At 54.7% G+C, this 18,186-nt stretch overlaps 1 protein-coding gene across 1 annotated transcript; it reads right to left on the bottom strand.

The window, feature by feature from the left end:
• Positions 1 to 6,078: 6,078 nt before the first annotated feature.
• On the bottom strand, positions 6,079 to 17,899 carry ZFHX2 (zinc finger homeobox 2). The gene is made up of 7 exons (XM_014465464.2): positions 17,460 to 17,899; positions 16,467 to 16,707; positions 14,441 to 14,499; positions 12,658 to 12,858; positions 12,109 to 12,235; positions 8,477 to 11,941; positions 6,079 to 8,217 (listed from the first exon to the last, which is right to left on the bottom strand). Exons 1-7 carry the CDS (start codon positions 17,796 to 17,798, stop codon positions 7,238 to 7,240), a joined length of 5,412 nt encoding a protein of 1,803 aa, XP_014320950.1. The 5' UTR covers positions 17,799 to 17,899; the 3' UTR covers positions 6,079 to 7,237.
• Positions 17,900 to 18,186: the final 287 nt, after the last annotated feature.

Below are 18,186 nucleotides of genomic sequence, written 5' to 3'. Positions count from 1 at the left end.
AGGTGTCTGATTTTCTCCCTGGGGCCTTTCTCTCCTCCCCCTCCCTCTACTCGACTTCTCTTTCATCACCCTGTCGCCACCTGAGTCCTATTGCTTGGCACCCAACCAACTAGATGCTGCCACGCTTGGCAGTGCTGCACTGGCACGTGAACAGTGTCTCAGATCCTGGCACTGCGGCAAACCCAAAGCCACCAAACATGCTCATGACCGCCACTTGGTGGCAGTGAAAGAGGGGGCAGCACTGCCAGGCGTTGGGTGGAGCTCTGCTGGGGACTGGCATCAGAGGCTGATGCCCCATCAGGGGGCTGAATCAGCACTCTCTAACCCATCCCAACTCCGCCTTCCTCCAACTAGGCAGGCGTCTCCTGCCTACCCTCACAGCCCCAAGAAAGGGATTTAGATGGTGGCACACTCGGTTTAAGCAGCTATTCCAACAGAAGCTGGAGCACAGAAGGACTAGGGCATAGGTGAGAGCCATACCCAAGGCTCCAGGCCAGTGGGCTCTACATTTTTGGTCAGCAAGGATAGGAGAAAATCCTAGGAGAGCGAAATGAACATCCTGGAGAGAGGCCAGCCAGCTGTTGTCACAGAGATGGTGTCCGAAGAGAGTGGAAGGGAAGTAGAAAGGAGAGACCCGCAGGCCTCGCTATTGGGTGTGAGGTGGTTTGTTCCTGCACGGATTTCGTTCTGCCCTGTGCCTTGTAATTGGCTGAGCTGTGGTTGAGATGGACCAGTTCTTTCTCCCTTTCTCAAAGGCCCATATTCCATAACAGTCTTAGAAAGATGGAGAGGTGCTCTGAGTCTAGACATGCAGGCACCTCGGGTTTGTCCTTGCAGAAAAACTGTTCAAGGAGATTTTGTGTTTAGGAATTTCTCAATGGAATCCCAATTAGAGTTGGATAAATGTCTGTATCTTTGAAATCCACCCCTGGAAGGGAGAACGTGGATCAGCAATGAGCCCTGGTAGAGAGGAAGGTCTGGGACAGAGTCCCCAGCCTCTGGTCACTCAGACCAGACTTATGCCTCCAGAGGCAGTGCCAGCAGCAGTCCCACAAAACTGGACCATGGGCCTTCACCTGGAAGAACTTCTAGCAGTTGGATTTTCCTTGCTTCCTGGGTAGCCAGAGACTGTGGGCAGTGACTCAGAAGCTGTTTGGGTAGAATTGGCTCTGGGTGATGTTAGGTGGCTCTGATGAGGGATAGGACCTGCCCAGAGAGAAGTAAAGCCATTGTTCGTGCTGGGCTGAGCTACTTGGAGCTGGGGGAGTTCTGCTTTCAGCATCTCTGGAAGTGGAATGAAACTTCAGAAGAAGCAAGGGGTTTCCATAGCAGAGGGGACACAGTGAAGCGCTCAGCCAAGGGAATGAGTGGACAATGGTTGTAACTTTTCTCCTGCTCAAGAACAGCCGACATAAGCAGAAGACACTGTCAGATTTCCAAAATATTGGAGGTGGGGCTGTCAGGACAGTGAAGAAGATAATCTCAGGTGATGCTCAGCTCCTGGGTGACAGCCCCTGGTGTAGCAGGGCTGGGCCCTGGGTCCTGGAGAGTTGGGGGCAGGTCAAAGATGTGTACGGGGCTGAGTAATCTAAATTAGTGTTTCTCAAATTCCAGAGAGCACAGAGTCCCTTCAGGAGTTTCTGATTCGGTGGGTGTGGTCCTGGAATGTGCATTTTAAACAAGCACTCAAGTGACCACGACACGGGGCCGAAATGCCGAGAAACACTATTCAAAGCGATGTCGGTCACCTTGTGGGACAGTTGATCTAGTCTGGAGTTATCCTGCCTTTTGCATCTTTCTTCTTCCTCCTCAACCATAGTCGTGTCTTTATGTCATCACACATGTAATATATATGTGCTGTGGGATGTGTGTTTTAAGTGGGGCAGCAGGAAGAAAGGGGTGATTGTGAGGTCAAATCAGGCAGATTTAACCTGTGGGAACTATGGTTCCCATTGACAGTAATTATCACAGAAGACTCCCTTATGGAACTCTTTCAAAATGTCCTCTTCCCCTCACCCCAGATTCTGGTGGTTGGCTATTGTGTGTTTCTAAAACCTCATCACTAAACAGCACTGGTGAGGAGTTATCAGGAAGCTGCTCTCTGGGATCTGGTCAGCTTGGTGTGGATTCTATGGCTCGATACAGGATGGGTCCTGGTTACACTTCTTTCTCAAGTCAGGGTCCCGGTCTCAGAAGTAGGTGAGCATAGGCTGGGCCTAACCTGCTGCCGATACTCGGAAAGTTGTAGATGATACTGTCGTTTGAGCACTTGGTGGACTGTCCAGGAGTGAGCACAGTGCAGATACTTCCAGTGGAGAAGACATGGTGCAGGTTTGGTCTCAGGGAAGGGCAGTAGATGTGGGGCAGTGCTCAGCGCCTGCTGGGTACTTGTTCTGGTGTTTTAGCCATTGTTTGTGTAGGAATGTGTGTTTGGTTGGGAAGGATTATGAGTCAATATCGGGTCACCTTTCCCCCTCACCTTCTTTCTGGTCCACTGATAATCATATGCTTCCCCACTAGCTTCAAGCCAGGTAACCTCTCCATGGCTGGGGAGCCAAGAAACACCAGGCTCACTGACAAGGAATATTGCCATTTACCCCTGTCATTTATGTGGAAGGCTTTCTTGGTCGTCTTTATGGAGAATACATACCACGTATATGTTCTTCCCATAAAGTTAGTCTCTCCCTGGGAGGTAGGTGGTCCCTGGGGATCACTCCCCATCTTTCTGAAAACTTGATGAGTGTAATCTAGGTCTTCTACCCATGTCCTCTTTCATCTGAATCTTTTCGTAATGTATCCAAGCTGTAATGCTATAGACCCTGAGGCTGGGTCTATGCCTTTCTTTTTTTTAATATATTTTTTATTGATTTCAGAGAGGAAGGAAGAGGGAGAGAGAGATAGAAACATCAATGATGGAGAGAGAACATTGATCGGTTGGCTCCTGCACGCCCCTACTGGGGATTGAGCCCGCAACCCAGGCATGTGCCTTTGGCCGGAATCAAACCTGGGAACCTTCAGTGTGCAGGCAGATGCTCTATCCACGGAGCCAAACCAGCTAGGGCGGAGTCTATACCTTTGTTGTAGCAAGAGCTTTCTTGGTATTGGGGGCATTTCTTCCTTACTCAGTCCTCTAGAAACGTCATCCTCCTGGCTTACAAGTTTCTCACTATTGCTCCCCACTGGTGGTTTGAGCTCCCCACCACAACCTGGAGAGAAATGCTCCCCAGCACCTGGCCCAGTTCACGCCGGTGTTCATGTAAGTTTTCCCCAAAGGTTCCTCCTGGTTTCTACTTCCCTTCCCTCCCTAGTGTCACACTCCAAAGGAATGTAAGGTCCTTGCCCCATGGATTAATGTTCAACATTTGGTTACTTTTCCTGGCACGTTACACTTCAGCTTTTCCTACCTACTGTTGTGTGAAGAAAATTAATATGTATTGGGGAGTGTTTCTATTTAGGGGAGTGGGGAGTGTTGGTGATGGGTCTGGGACATGTCCCTTGTGCCCTATACTTGCTACATTTGTGGGTATCCCTGCAGCTCTCTCTACACGGTTCTGCTGCTGTTCCTGAGGGTGTGCTTGCTTGTTTTGTTGGTGCAGTGACATACACAGAGCTCTGTACTTCAGGTGTGAATATTACACAGGGGTGACTGAGTGATTGCCTGAGTGAATGTCTCTTAAAGCAGATCAGGGTGGTGACGATTTGGGGAATCAGTGATCGGGTCTATAAGCCCTGAAAGTGGTTAAGGAACAAATACAAGGAAGTAAGGAGGTAGGTGCTATTGTGCCTGGAATAATTGGCTTTTTCGTTCTTGTGCATGCTTCATAAGTCCACTGAGGGGCTAGAGGGTCAGGGGAACAGGTGTCTGTTTGTGGTCTTATTGCAGACTCTGCCCCATTTGGCCACTAAGGCTTCAGATTTTCATATTCTTCTGTAGACAGACTTTGATTTTGTTCCCACTTGAGAGTTGGGCACCTTAAGCCATCCCTACCCAGACTGATTTAGAGCAAAGACAGCCAAGATCATGTCCACCCCGTCTTCTGGAACTGACTCTGACAGTAAGTAGAGTGGACCAGAAGTTTGATGTTATAGGACCCACTATGTCAAAAACCCTAGGCTTATGCCGCAAGCCGTGGAAGACCAATCTTAGGAACCACCAATCCAGGCTCACTTTAGGGCCGTGGCATTATCTACAAAATAGGTGTTGCTGTGTCAGGCGCTTGAGTTGGGTTTCCTACTGCACAAAAGCAACACGATTTGGCCCAGGTGTTCACTTGTAGCATTCTGCGTAGGCTGTGCTCACTCAGCCTTCTGTCCATCAGAATTGCTCACTGCGCGTCTCTGGAGTGGGAGTGCTGAGGCCTCCCGGTCTGAGAAAGGGGTGGGGGATGCTTCCAGCCACTGGGAACATGGAGTGGTGTCCCCTCCAGAAGCATGATTGACCCAAGTCAGCAGAGGCAGCCAGGCTCTTGTCCCCCAAGTCACTGTTCCTGGTAAGGACAGCTGCTCCTGTCTACAATTGGGAGTGTGCTTGGTATCTCCAGGCCAGGGTATCTGGGCCTAAAAGATGATGTTGGGGGGCCAGAGGAGGAGGGATTTCTGGCTCTATTAACTCCTGGTGAACACATTCCTGGTTCTAACTAAAGCCAAGCCATGCTGGCTGCAAATCCCTGAAGTGCACACCAGCACAACTCTCATCAGCCCATGCCAGGTCTTGCCAAGGTTTTCTTTAAAATGTTTCCTCTTTTCTTCCTATTCTTCAAAAAATGTTTTTGGTTTGTTTTCAACTTTTATACATAAGTCACATTCCCAGAAAGCAAAGAGTGAAAAAGTTTCTTTCTTCATACACATGCTGCTAAGAAAATAGTTTTATACACAGAATTTCAACAGGAGAGAGAAAAGGGATAGGCAGGAAGGGAAGGATGCGAGATGTTGAGAGGTGAGAGAAGGGCAGCGAGAGCAAGACCACAGTAGGTTCTATCCTCCTGCCTGCATTTATAACTGGCATTTTGGGCATCGTCAGAATAATTAATTCCACCCCACCCTGGTTGGTTAGCACTGGAGCTTTTCATTTGAGAAATGAAGGGGACAGGGACTAGGGACAGCCATTTTCCTTCCTCTCTCCCCTTCCGTCTTTTCTGCATATAAGCCACTGCTTTGGTATTAACATGTCCACAGAGTGGACAGACTGGGAAATCCAAATACAGGGCTGGCTGAATGTGTGTGTGTGCATCTGAAACAGAGAATGGGAGTGGAGGAAGCCAGAAGGAGAGTCTGGAAGCAGGCTCCCTCGCAAGGGGAGTTCTTAGGGGCAAGGGTAGTAGGAGACACAATCTGTAGGACTGGGAAAGCTTTGGGGGCTTTTCTGTGCTAAAATAAAATACCTGCTTCTCCATCCTATTTCACTTTAGCTGGGCTTTGGGGTTGCTGCACTTACCACCTGATGATTACAGAGAAACTGGGATAGAGTTGGGGAACCTGTCCCAGCTCATTCCTCTTGGTGATATCACCCTATCAGAGAGTCACCTGTGCTTTAGTCATCTCCTTGCCCACCCATCACCCTGCAATCATGCTCTGGCCCCCACGGGGCTCACAGACCCTGACTCCTTTGGGGGTGCTCCCAGCAGATGCTGCTTACTGGAGGGGCTGGGCTGAAGGGAACAGGTGCCAGGGCATACAAGGGGGAAGAATACAGATGGGGAACAAGGGTCCCCAAAGGCAAGGAGGTTTAAGAAGTGACCAAAATATGAAAGGGCCACTAGGGAGGGGGAAAGGAGTAGGGGTTTATGAAAGTTGTGAGTGAGAAATGGTGATTAGCTATATGAAAAGGAAGCATACCCAAGACTCAGAAATCAACTGCCCGTCCACCCCTTTCTTCCTGACACTACCAAGATATTTTTGGCAGCGCCGGCTTTTCTGACCCACATCTGGGGAAGGGGGATGTTTCCTCTCCTGACAAATACTCAGTTCAGGGGCAAGGATGTGTCTCCCCATCTCCAGCGCCCTGACCCCACATGACCAGGGCAAAGCTGCACTACTTTGTCCCCAGGGTCACCGTACCCATGCAAGGACTTAAAGCCATTTGACCTTCCAAAGATGAGGTGCTTTAAAGAAACCCTTAAAATGGGGGGAGGCGACACAAACAGGAAAAAACCACTTGTTTGATGGGAGAGTTTTCAGGTTTTTTTTTTCTTTTTTTCTGTATTTTCCAAGTTTGTTTCTTTTTAGTTCATTCCTCTCCATCTCTCACTCCTGTGCACATGTGTGCGCTCTCTCTTTTTTGGTTGTGTGTGTGTTTCAGTTTTTGTTTTGTTTTTTAAAGAACTTTGGATTTGCCGTTGGTGGGCAGCGCCGGTCCCAGAGGCTGGACCCCCACGTGGCAGGGCTGGGACGAGGGGCAGGCCCACGGCTGCTGAGAGGATCTCTGTGTTTAAAGCCTTTGAGAATAAGTTACTGCAGTTCTCAGGGTGCAGGGTGGGGGTTGGCAGAGGGATCCCTGGTGGCAGCTGCCCCTAGAGTCCAGGCCACAGGGGCCCCCCTGCCAGACAAGGAGGTTAGGAGGGATGTGAGGAGAGTGAGCTGGGAGCACTTCTCCCCGCCAACCTAAAGTTTGGTTAGTTTTGTGGGCTCCCTGCCCATCCCAGGCTCCAACATTGGGAGCCAACTGGGTATTTGGAAAGTTTTTGAGCAGATGGTGCTCTAGACAAGGGGGCAGGAAGGAGGGGGAGCGACAGTTTATTTTCCTTCCCCTTCTCTGTCTTGGGGTTTCCTTTTTCTTTCATCTTTTTCATCTTTCTTCTTCTTTTTCTTCTTCTCTTCTTTTTGGTGTTTTCTCAGTCAGTGGAACAGCACGGGAGAACATGTACTCATGTGTGTGTTTATAGGAGCTGGGGTGTGACTGGGAATTCAGTGGGGGAAAAGTTGTAGGAAGATAGATCAAGGACAGATTCTGTGTATGCTGAGCAGAGCAGACATGAGTGAATAATAAGGATGACAAGATGAGGATGTCTGTGAAGTCACAGGGCAAGGAGTGGAGGCGTGTGTCTGGGCAGGGGAGGAGGCAGGACTCTGCTAGAAGTGGGTGTGTGAAGCCCACTGAGGGTGGGAATTGAGATTCCCAGGAGGTGGGCGAGCTAAAGGTTGGGGTGAGGGATTTGAGCTCCCACCAAACACCCCTTGGGGTAAGAGAGGGAGCCCTGAGGCCCTCCCTCTCCCAGATCTTGGTTTATCTTTTATCTGTTTATAAAGCTAGAAGTGTAGAGGTAGTAGTAGTTTTTGGGTTGGAGTCCGTGTGAGGTAATCTTGCTTCCTCTTTGGCAAAAGCCACGGCAGCGGTGGCAGCAGTGGCGGCGTTGGTGACGATGATGGGTGGGCCCCCTGGGGGTGGGGCCGCCTTTCGCCTGTGGGCCGAGGAGCGCAGGTGGGAGGCCAGGGCTTCACGCCCACTCAGCAGCACCTCACATGCCAGGCAGTGGTAAGTGCAGATGGGCACCCGAAGTGGGGGGGGCATGGAACCCCCAGGACCCCGCCCAAAGAAGCAGAAGGATCTCTGATGAGCAGTGGCTAGAGCTTCCCCGTCAAATGCCATCTTGCACTGGCGGCACAGGTAGCGGTGGGTCACGTCCACGGTGGAGATGCCAGGGCTGCCTGTCAGCAGCTCGTCCGCCTCCCCGGTCTCCCCCTCCCCTGGAGCGGGCAGGTCAGGAGGCTTTGGAGGTGCTGTGGCTGTGGACTCAGGGGGCTGGGGTGGTGCCTGGAGGAGGGCATTGGGGAGTAGTCCGATGAGGGTCTGAGGTATCACGGGGTTCATTGGAAATAGCCCCTTCTTCATGCCATAAAGCTGTTGGAAGTAGGCTCCCTGTAACTGGGGGCCAAAGACAGCCGGTGGTGTGGCCCCTCCTGCAGGGGGCAGTGGGAAGGGCAGGAACTGGCCCCCCAACAGGGCTGGGACAGTGGCCTTCAATGCTTTGAGGTTCTTGAGGGCATCAGTGGAGGAGTTGGTGGGGGCTGCAATTGGTTTTCGCTCACCAGAGACCTTATCCCCAGAGGGCTCAGTAGGCGGGCCTGGGGCAGGGTCAGTGGTGCCTGCCGTGGAGGTGTTGGTTTGGTCGGGCACAGATCTCTGAGGTAAGGGGCAGCCTGGGCCAGCAGTCTGGACCATTGTGGTAGCAGGCAGAACCGAAGTGGCGAGGCCAAGGAGGCCTGAGGAGGCTGCAGGGCCTAGGAAGATGAAAGGAATGATGAAGGATTAGCCAACTCTTGGCCCCTCCTCTTTCCGGCTATAGGCCACCTCCAGCCTCACCCACCCATTCCCACAACTAGCCTCCATGATCCCTTTCCTTCCTTCTTTCCCCCAAGAACCTGAAGCAAAGAAGACCACAGGTGACTGGAGATGGGAAGAGTCAAGAAGGAAAAGGAAGGGCATGTCATTAGAGGGAAATACGCTCTGAATTCCAGCTCCTCCCAACCTTCCACTCACCTGAATTGAAAGGAGCTAGGCTGCCCAAGGGGGGCTGGGCCAGAGCTGGGCCGGGCAAGAGGACCGGGGCCAAGCGAGGCAGGGCTGGGGCAGCCCCCAGGGGCATAGAGGCAGGTGTGGTGGCAGGTGGGGCCTTGGGAGCCGGAGATGTCTCAGGTGCTGGGACCAAGTCGTAGCACTTGCTTTCACTCTTCAGCTGGGCTTGGACCGCCTCCTTGAGTTTGGCCAGGTGCTGGCGGGAAAAGAGATGGCCTCGGCAGGAGACATAGAAATCATACTTGACATCACAGTAGGGACAGTCAGTGCGCTGGGCTCCTGAGGGGCCCTCGCTGCTGCCCCCAGCCCCGCCAGCTGCTGCCCCCTGCAGTTTGGCTTTCTTTTCCTTGGCACGAGCATTCTGGAACCAGACTTGGATGACTCTCTTGGGCAGCCCAATCTCCTCCCCCAGCACCTCACATTCCTGCATGGTGGGGGTGCGGTAGGCTTCATAACAGGCTTTCATGATCTTCAGCTGCAGGCTGCTCATCTGGGTCCTATAGCGCCGCTGTCCCATCCCATCTGGAACCCCAGCCCCACCCGGTCCCCCACTGGTCCCTCCAGCCCCAGGGGATTCTGGTTCGGCCAGGCTGGAAGCAGACGAATCGCTTAGATCACCTGCAGATGGACTGCAAGCCTCACTCTCTGGAGAAGCTTTTGTGGGTTCCTCTGGGCCATCATCCTCACTGGGGGGAAGGGGAGGAGGGAGAGGTAGAGGTGGCTCTGGTGTTGGGATGGCGGCCTCTTTCCCAGGAGGCAGGAAAGGCAGGGGCCCTGCAGTCGGGGTGACCGTGGGGTAGGGAAAAGCAGGTGCTTCTCTCTTGGGGGCCTCCCTCCCAGTCCCATCATCCACCTTGCCCAACAAGAGGTTGAACTTGGGGAAGGGTGCAGGGGTGGGTGTGACAGGGGGCTTGACCGCTGGATTGGGCACTCCCCCAGGGGTGCTTCGAAACTGGCCTTTCCTCTCTCGGGCCCTGGTATTCTGGAACCAGACCTGCACCACCCGCTTTTTGAGCCCCACCTCCTCGGAGATGCAGTCCAGCATCTTGCGTGTTGGGTTGGAGTCCTGCATGTACCAGCGGTACAGGATCTCCAGCTGCTCGGGCAGGATGGTGGTGCGTAGGCGCTTGTCCCTGGGGGGCTCACCTTCCCCTCCACCCCCTGCTTCACTGCCCGTGGGAGACAGGCTACCGTCCTCGTGCTTCCGTTTGAGGGGTGGCCCTGGCACTGGTGGAGTGCCTGCCACCAGGGGGTTTCGCTCCCCAAACACCAGCAAGGGTAGATCTAGGAGGTGGGAGGCAGCACCGGGCTGCACAGATGGCAGGAAATGTAGTCGGCGGTGACTGGTCAGGAGGTCCTGGCTGGAGAAAGACATGGCGCATTGGTCACAGGTGTGGGCTGGGGCAGGTGAGGGAGAAGCCCTCCCTTCAGGCTCTCTGCCTTCTGGCTTTGTTGCTTCTGCTTGGCTCAGCTCTTCCCTGTCTGGAGGTTCTGGTGATGGGCCCTTGGGACCTTTTGGGGGTTCCGGGCCCTGTTCCTCCTCTGCATCTTCCTCCTCTACTTCCTCCTCTTCTTCCCCTCTCTCTGCCTCTTCCTCTTCCAGGGGCTGGTCATCATAGCATTTCTTAAGGTGTCGCACCAACTCAAAAACACAGGAGAAGGCGGTGTGGCAGCGCCTGCAGCCAGAGACGCCCCCAGTGCCTCCCGCGGTTGGCGCAGGCCCGCCCTCGCTGGCATTTTTGCGTGCTTTCTGGCGGGCATTCTGGAACCACACTACCACCACACGGCTAGCCAGGCCCAAGAGACTTGCAAGCCGCTCCACCTCTCCATCCTTGGGGTAGGCACTGGTCTCAAAGAAAGACTGCAGGGCTTGCGTCTGGAACTCTGTGAACTTGGTTCTGGAGAATCGGCGGCCTGCGGGCAGCAGGGGAGGAAGATTCCCTCTGGCGTTGTCTTCCTCCTCCGGGGGCCAGTGTCCCGCCCGGCTTCGCTCCTCAGGGGGATGGGCCACCTCTGTCTCGGGCTCTGGCACCAGGAAGGGCAGACCCAGTTGGGGAGCAGGCGAATCCAGAGACCCATCAGGAGGTTTGGGGGGCTCTGCAGGGGGCGGGTATAGGCTATCATAGCTCTTTCGAAACTGAGCAGCATAACGGCTCAGGGCCTCAAAGGGCAGAAAGCGGCGGTGGACATGCTCCTCGTGTGTCTTGAGGATGAGCATGTTAGAGAAGAGTTTCCCACAGGCCCTGCAGGCCAGCTTCTCCCCACCCCCCAGGGCCTCTGGTGGGGGTGGGGTGGGAGGAGGGGGCACAGCCTGCTTCCCTTCATTGTACTGAATCACCAGCTCAAAACCAAAGTTTTCTAGAAGGGCTTTGGCTGCAGTGTGGGCTGCCTCGTTGGGTGTTGGTTCGGGGGGTGAGGCTGTCCCTGCCTCAGTTCCCTCTTCAGCTATGGGGGGCTGCTCCCATTCCCGCTCAGCCAGCTCAGCCTTTGGGGGTGGGGGTGGGGGCAGAGGGGCGGCAGCTGGCAGGGACAGCAGGGGTGCAGGCCCAGCCAGTGCCAGCTTGGGCCCCACCTTGAGGTCATGGAGGTAGAAGGGCAGGAGCAACTGTTGCTGCTGGAGCTTAAGTAGTGATTCGGGCACCAAAGGGAAGGGGGGCAGGACTGGCGGGGTGAAGAGAGGGGCTGGGAATCGATGCAGGTCCAAGGGAGGGGGAGGAGGGGACAGAAAGGGTAACCCAGATATGAAGCCGCTGGGGTCAGGGCCCTTCTTCTCAGTGCCCGCCTCCCCCTCAGTCTCGCCTTCTTTGGGCTCTTCTTGGCCACGCTCTGGCCCCTCAGCCTTGGCATCAGTCTTGGCCCCCCGTGAGCGAGTCTGGTGCAGAACTGAGCGCATGTGGATCTCCAGGGTGGAGCTCTGGTTGTAGGAGACTCGGCAGACCGTGCACTTAAAGGGCTTGTCTGTGGCCGCAGTGGTGGCAGGCGCTGAGCCAGCCTCTCCCCGGGCAGGGCCAGAGGGGTCAATGGCAGCTTTCTTCATCTTGTGCAGGTGGGAGACAGAGTTATAATGGACCAGGAGGATATTCTTCTGTGTGAAGGACTCTTTACACACAGTGCACTTATAGGGCCGGGCAGGGTCAAGGAACTTGTCCAGTGCAAAGTTGGTGGTCTTCCGATAGGTCAGAGCGGGGCGCGAGTCCGCTGGAGCTGGTTCTGCAGGGCGGGGCTCCCCAGCAGTCCCCTCTTCCTCCTCAGCCATGAGGGGCAGAGCAGCCATTTCTTCAGCCTGGGCATCAGGTCGAGGGGCTGGAGATGGGGCTGGAGAGGGGGGTTGGTCAGGGCTTCCTGCAGGCTTGTCTGGGGCCTCGGCTGAGGGCAGGGGCAGCTCAGGAAGAGGACTGGGACTGGCTTCTGGAGGCGGGTGAGGGCCTTCTAAGGGAGAGAAGGGGTTGCAATGAGAAGGGAACTTTAAGTCAGACCCCACCCACTCATTATCAAGGGCAACTGATCCCTGCCTCAGTTCCTTCAGACTTTCTTGGTCTTCGAAGCCCAGGTCCCCTTTCCTGCCACCTTGGGAGGCTTGCCATCCCCCTCCTTACCTGCTGCCTGGTCTCTGCCGGGTGCAGGCTCTGGCCCGGGAGCCAGGGGCACTGGGCCATCCCCCAGAGGGCTGAGAGAGGGCCCAGGCAGCACTTTGGTCACAAAGGTCATCTCTACAGTTGTGGCCTGTAATGGAAGAAATCCCAGTGACTTCCTTCTCGCCCTCTGGCTACTGCTATGCCTATGCCCAGCCCCTTTGCACGGCTCCAGTCTTGTCTCTGGACAGACCTCCCACCTAACTTCCGCTTTTCCCACAGAGGAGAGGGCCTGGCAGGCCGGGCCTGCTGTTGAACAGCTCTTCTCGGGACCTAATGTGAGTGAAGGAAATGCTTAGCCGCCTCCCAGGCGAGTAAGGCAGTAGATAAGCTCCACTCGGTTCCCTCCAACTCTAAAATCCACCTTCAAATCTGTGAAATGCTGTTTCCTTCACCAACACCCACCCCCCAACACACACACTTGCCCGGCACCCCTGCCTCTGCCTCCCTCTGACCCCTCCTGCCCAGCCTGACAGGGCTCCCTGGACGGGTCCTCACCCAACCTGTACTCACCACAAGCAGCAGCTTCTCAACACACTCAGGCACCACGTTGTGAAGGTGGCTAAGGTGGAAATGCAGGGCAGGCCGGCCCACCAGCTGCTCCTGGCACAGCGGGCACCTGTACTTAGGCTGCACTGCATGCTGGGAGAGTGCATGAGCCCTCACCTGCTCCGACTCTGGGCTCAGGAAGCTGCAGTATGGACAGCAGTACACCTGGGGGCACACGGGCGGAGGGGGTGTCAGGGACGGGTGGGACCTGCCATCACGCAGCCTTTACGCTCCTGCACAATATCCGCTCCCAATAAAGCAGCGAGCCCAAGGGGAAGGCATCACTGTGGACCCACCCACAGTCCTGAAAGCTGGCTCCTCCCGGGTTTCCCACGGACTGGGACGAAGGCCTAAGCTAGGCCCCACCTTGCCTTCTTTGTCTGGCCCTCGTGCTCCATCCTGGTCTCTGTCTTTCCTTGGTCTAGCTTTCCCTGTCTCTGCTGACAGTATGGCCCTGTACCGCCCTCCCTGGGATTCAGTTTTCTTCACCACCCTCACACTGCCTGTATCGTCTCCCTGAAATGGTTCCCCTTCCCTCTGGCACTTCCTGCACCCAGAGTCTCCCTGGTCCTGGCCCACTGGCCTCCCCAAGGTCCCTGAACTAAGTGTCTCCCTACCTCTCTGCTCAGAAGTCAGCTCATTCTCCCTCAGAGGCTCAGCAGTTCCCACTTTCTTTTCCTTCTTTTATTTTTCTTCTCTTCTTAATGCAAACAATAACCATCGCTCCCTCCGTGGCTCAGGAAATTCTGGCTTGACTCTGTTAGTGCCTTCTTGCCCACACCTCTGGAGGATGGGACTGGGGAGCCTGGGCACCCCCTCTGTTTCCCCAAGTCCCCTGTGTGCCTGATCTCCAGCCTGCATTTGTCTCCCTGGCGCACTCCCTCTCCTGCCCCCTGTGCCATCAGTCCAGGCCTGCACAGCAGGAAGGGGATGCTCATCTGCATGCACCCAGGCCTAGGAGCGGACATCTGGAGTAGGTCTGTTGAGGGAGTACGGGTCAGGAGGAGGGGAAGCTGAGGACATAAGCCATTACTGCAGCAGTTTGAAGGAAGGCAGTCATGACAAATACTGCATATTGCAGTTCCAGTTTGGAGAGCTGTGAGGCACTCAAAATCAATACTTCCAGGCCACAGAGCTAGACTACTGGGGCCTGCCTAGGTCAGGCAGAGGCCTGGGTCCAGAGACTGAGAGATCTGCAGCGCTTGCTGTCTGGATGAATCATCTGGGCTGGTGCCTCTACCCTCAGGGAGGGGGTGCCAGGTCACTTCCCTCCAGGCTCAGGGCTTCCCGTTGGAGATGAACATCCACATCTAGTTGCCTTTCTGTTCATGACAGAAATAAAGAGCCCGGCGGCAGCTAGTTTTTTGTTTTTGCCTTGCTTCGTTTCTTCACTTCTTTCCTTCCCTCCTCCCTCCACCTACCTCCAATCTTTCCTGCCCTCAATACAGTTCTCTCTTCACCTTTCTCTCAAATTCCTGCCATCCTTCCTGTCATCTCCCTCTGTGCTCCACCCCTGGGGGCCAGCTCTGCCCCGTTAGTCCAGAACAGCCATAACTGGGCCCAAGTGGGATTTCTTTAATCATGTATTTTGAGTTAAATAAGTCACAAGCACGACAAAATTAGGTCTACCCTTGGTCTGAAATCTCTGTAAAGCTCTGCTGATTAGAATTTCAGCCTTTAGAACATGAGTAGATCTCAGTAAAACTAGACCCCCCCCCCAGCTCTTCCCAGTTACCCCAGTTCTGACCGTGGTCTGGTTGGCACTGTCTCCAGGAGGGCCAGTCTTGTTCTCTGCCTCTTCAGAAGCTGAAGATGAAAGGAGAGGAGATTAAGAGACTCCCCAGACCCCCCTCTTCCCTTCACAGACCCTCAGCTCTTAAGATGACCTGATTTGTAGCACAGAGCTTCCAGGGTAGGGGGCTGGGCTCTGGGGAAAGGTAGAAAGGGCAGAAACGTACAGAGCTATACTGAGTACAGCGAGGGGAGGCTGGCTCAGCAGGGCTGAGCCCAGGTTAGTGGGATGGCCAGGTTTGGGTCCTCGAAGAGAACAGAAGCACCCAGCCTTCTGTGGCTCTGCCTCCCTCCCCTCTGATGTGTCCTTTCTTTTGATCACTTTGGCTCCTTTATCCCAGGCCTTGCAGGGTGTGTGGATACTGCAAAGTCCCATGAGCATCTCAGAATGTATTAGGGTTAGGGATGGGGAGGGCAAGGGATGGAGGAAAATTAACCAGATAAGCAACTCACCTAATTGTTCTGTCTTATTCTGGACATCTTTCTCTGGGGTGGGTGGCTCAGCTAAGGGGGCAACAGGAGCCTTCCCTGTGTAGAGGGGAGAGTCAGCTTATAAGGTTGAAGCGTCAGGAAAGGGAAGAGATAGAGCAAAGAAAGCAGGACAAGCAGCCAGGCAATGAGGGAGAAAATGGATGGATGAATCAACAGGCAGGGGAGGACAAAAAAGAAATACAGAGGAGGAGAGCCTACGAAATCATCCCTGGGAGTCCAGTCCCTGTCACTCGAAGATAAGCAAATAAGTCCAGCAGTAGGTGACAGAAACAGGACCAAACTCAGCTCCTTGTCATGACTGATCCTGGAAGCAAGGAGCCTAGAAATGTAGAGGGAGAGGTGCTGAAGAAGGAAGGTGAGGTTGCATGGAAGCAGCTGTAGTGAGCAGGAGGCGGCAGGTCTAACTGGGAGAGGAGATTACCACTCAAGTAAGAATTGACAGATGTGTAGGAATTTATTTTCGGTGGCGGCCTAATTAAAGTGTTAAAGTTCCTTAACTCCATTCAGCCTTGCGCCAGGATCGTTAGCTATTGATCTGGGCCCCTCCAGCACTTAACTCCAGCCAGCATATTGGCAATTCAATTAGCACAGTCAATGCTGCCTGTTCCTGGTTCCTGCTGCCCGAGCCCCAGCCTCGCCCACCACTGGTCTCTGTGAATCCCGGACAGACGCTGTGCTCACCTCTGACAGCCCCTTCCAGGCCCTTCTCCTGCACCCCCAGGCGGGCCCTTCCCAGTTTCTGCAGTTACACCCTGCAACCTGAGCTGCCTTGGGGGACCCTCAGCCCAGCCTTCAGGCTGAAGACCTCCTAGGAGACAGGAAAAGGCTGGGGAGCTTGTCAAGGCTTCCCACCTAGGCTGCCTTCAGACCATGCCCACAGCTCCCATCAGTTTCCCATATGTCCTGCCCCATTCTTTTCTTTCTGCCTCTGTCCTTCCTGACCAGCTCCTGCCCACCTCCCTACCCAGCGTTGCCAGGACACTGGTCAGTACTTGGAACCACTGGATGACTCCTCCTCACCTCTCTTCCTGTTCTGTTTTTTTAATCCTCACCCGAGGATATTTTTCCATTGATTTTTAGAGAGAGGGAAGAGGGAAAGACAGTGAAAAATATCGATGTGAGAGAAACATATTGATTGGTTGCCTCCTGCACACACTCTAACTAGAGCCCAGGCTGGGGAGGAGCCTGCAACCAAGGTACGTGCCCCCTTGACCATAATCGAACCCGGGACCCTCTGGTCCACAGTCCAATGCTCTATCCACTGAGCAAACCAGCTAGGGTTGTTCTCTGTTTTCCACCCAGCGAAGTCCCTGCCCTTCTCTGCTTCCTCCCTCCAACAGCCTCTTGTCCCCCCCTTCACTCGGCAGTCCCACTGTTCCTGAAATCTGGAGCAGACCTGTTCCCCCTTGTATCACTTTCTCATCAGCCCTCAGCTCCATGCCAGCTGCCCTCTCTGCCCAGCCCTAGCCCTTCAATCCCCTCCGCCTCACCTGGAGTCCGGAGCTGCCCATGGCTGAAGCTAAGGATGCTCTGAAGAGCTGAGAGCCCTTCCTCGGCTGCCGGGCCACTCTGTAGCAGCTGCAGGCGCCGCTGGGCCTGGGCATCGCGGTGGGCGGGTGCTCGCAGGTGCTGCAGCAGGGCCAGGCGGGAGGGCGTCTCCCAGGCACACAGCAGGCAGCGGAACAGTCCCAGCTCTGCCCCTGCCGCTGCCCCCTCCATCTCCAGAAGAAACTGGAAAAATGGAAAAAGGCAGGTCAGGCCCAGAAGGAACAGATACCTCCAGATCTCGGGGGCTCCTTTACCTTCCCCAAGGGAGCCTCACCAGCAGCACCCCCACCCAGCCCTTCCACCCTCTTGAGCTCCCCTATTCCTTCCTAAGTCCATTTGAGTGTTACTGCTTTTTCTCCCCAATCTCCTCTTCCTCCTACCCATCCTGGACTCTCCTGGTGTGTGAATGGAATCTGGTTCTGTTCTCAAACTTCTGGTGATAAGATGGGCTGAATAGAGACAGAGTCCTCTCTCCAGCCCCAAACACCAGAAAAGCGGAGTAAAATATTGGATTCACTTTGTTCGACTAAGTCTACCATCCTTTGCCTCTTTCTCCGCATCTTTTTTCTAAACAGGATATTATCCTGTGCATAGTACAGGCCTTTAAAAAAAATTTTTTTTTAAATTTTATTGATTTCAGAGAGGAAGGGAGAGGGAGAGAGAGAGAGAAATATCTATGATGGGAGAGAATCATTGATTGGTTGCCTCCTACACAACCCACTGGAAATCGAGCCCACAACCTGGGCATGTGCCTGACAGGGAATCGAATCATGATCTCCTGCTTCATAGCTTGATGCTCAACCACTGAGTCATGCTGACTGGGCCATACATGCCTTTTTCTCCAGTTCTGCCACCTCGGGCTTTCCCATCCCTTTCCACTTCCCTCTCCCCGAGGCGTCTGCTCTGCCCTCACCTGAGGCCTTCCTACCCCTCACCTTGTAGACCTGGCTGTTTTCCTCATGGGCTGCCCCCCGGGCGTGTAGCTGCATCTTCTCCTTGCTGTTGGACTCAAAATCACAGATGTTGCAGCGCAGGTGCAGGGCGGGCACAGACCCATAAGGAGTCCCATCTCCCAGGGGCATGGGGGAGGGAGTGCCCGTAGCCCCACTGCCCTCCCTCAGGTGGGCTGCCAGCTGGTACTTCTGAGCATGTTTGTCGGTCTTGAGGTGGAGTTGGAAGTTGGCCTTGAGCTGGGTGCCATAGCAGCAGAGCTTGCAGCGGTGGGTGTCACCGGCCACCTCCTTCCATTCGGCCTCCGGGAGGCTGCGGCCCATGCTGCAGTGGTAGAGCAGCAGCTCCAGGTTGTCTGTGCTGAAGGCCTGGCACACCAGGCAGCGGAACACCTTCAGAGATGGGCTGTCATCTGGGGGCGGCGAGGTGGGCAGGCCCTCGGCCAAGGAGCCCAGGAGCTGACTTTGAGGCAGGTGGGCGTCCGGGGAGAAGCTGCCAGGAGCTGGGGGGGGGGACAGAGACAGGTTAGTGGCCCAAGGAAGGAATGGAGCAGGGTCAGTTTGGTCTGTGGGAATGTGGGTGGTGGGTAAATGAGGATAGTGCCGAGGGGGCTGGTGTTACCTAAGGGGGTGGGCTGGCCCTTAGGAGAGAGCAGGGAGTTGAGTATGACCCTTGAAGGGGGAGCGAAGGGGAAGAGAGCAGGGCCAGGAG

Source organism: Myotis lucifugus, unplaced genomic scaffold, assembly GCF_000147115.1.
Source record: "Myotis lucifugus unplaced genomic scaffold, Myoluc2.0 scaffold_297, whole genome shotgun sequence".
Taxonomy (NCBI): Eukaryota; Metazoa; Chordata; class Mammalia; order Chiroptera; family Vespertilionidae; genus Myotis; species Myotis lucifugus.
This window is presented reverse-complemented; position numbering and strand designations above follow the sequence as displayed.

What these genes read in the sequence shown, in the direction of transcription:
- ZFHX2 (XM_014465464.2), bottom strand. Translation starts at nt 17,798, where the DNA reads ATGGGCCGCAGCCTCCCGGAGGCCGAATGGAAGGAGGTGGCCGGTGAC. An exon ending in ACAGTGCCAACCAGACCACG is followed by an intron (nt 12,859 to 14,440) that starts GTCAGAACTGGG and finishes GTGTGCCCCCAG; the next exon opens with GTGTACTGCTGTCCATACTG. An exon ending in TTGAGAAGCTGCTGCTTGTG is followed by an intron (nt 12,236 to 12,657) that starts GTGAGTACAGGT and finishes CTTCCATTACAG; the next exon opens with GCCACAACTGTAGAGATGAC.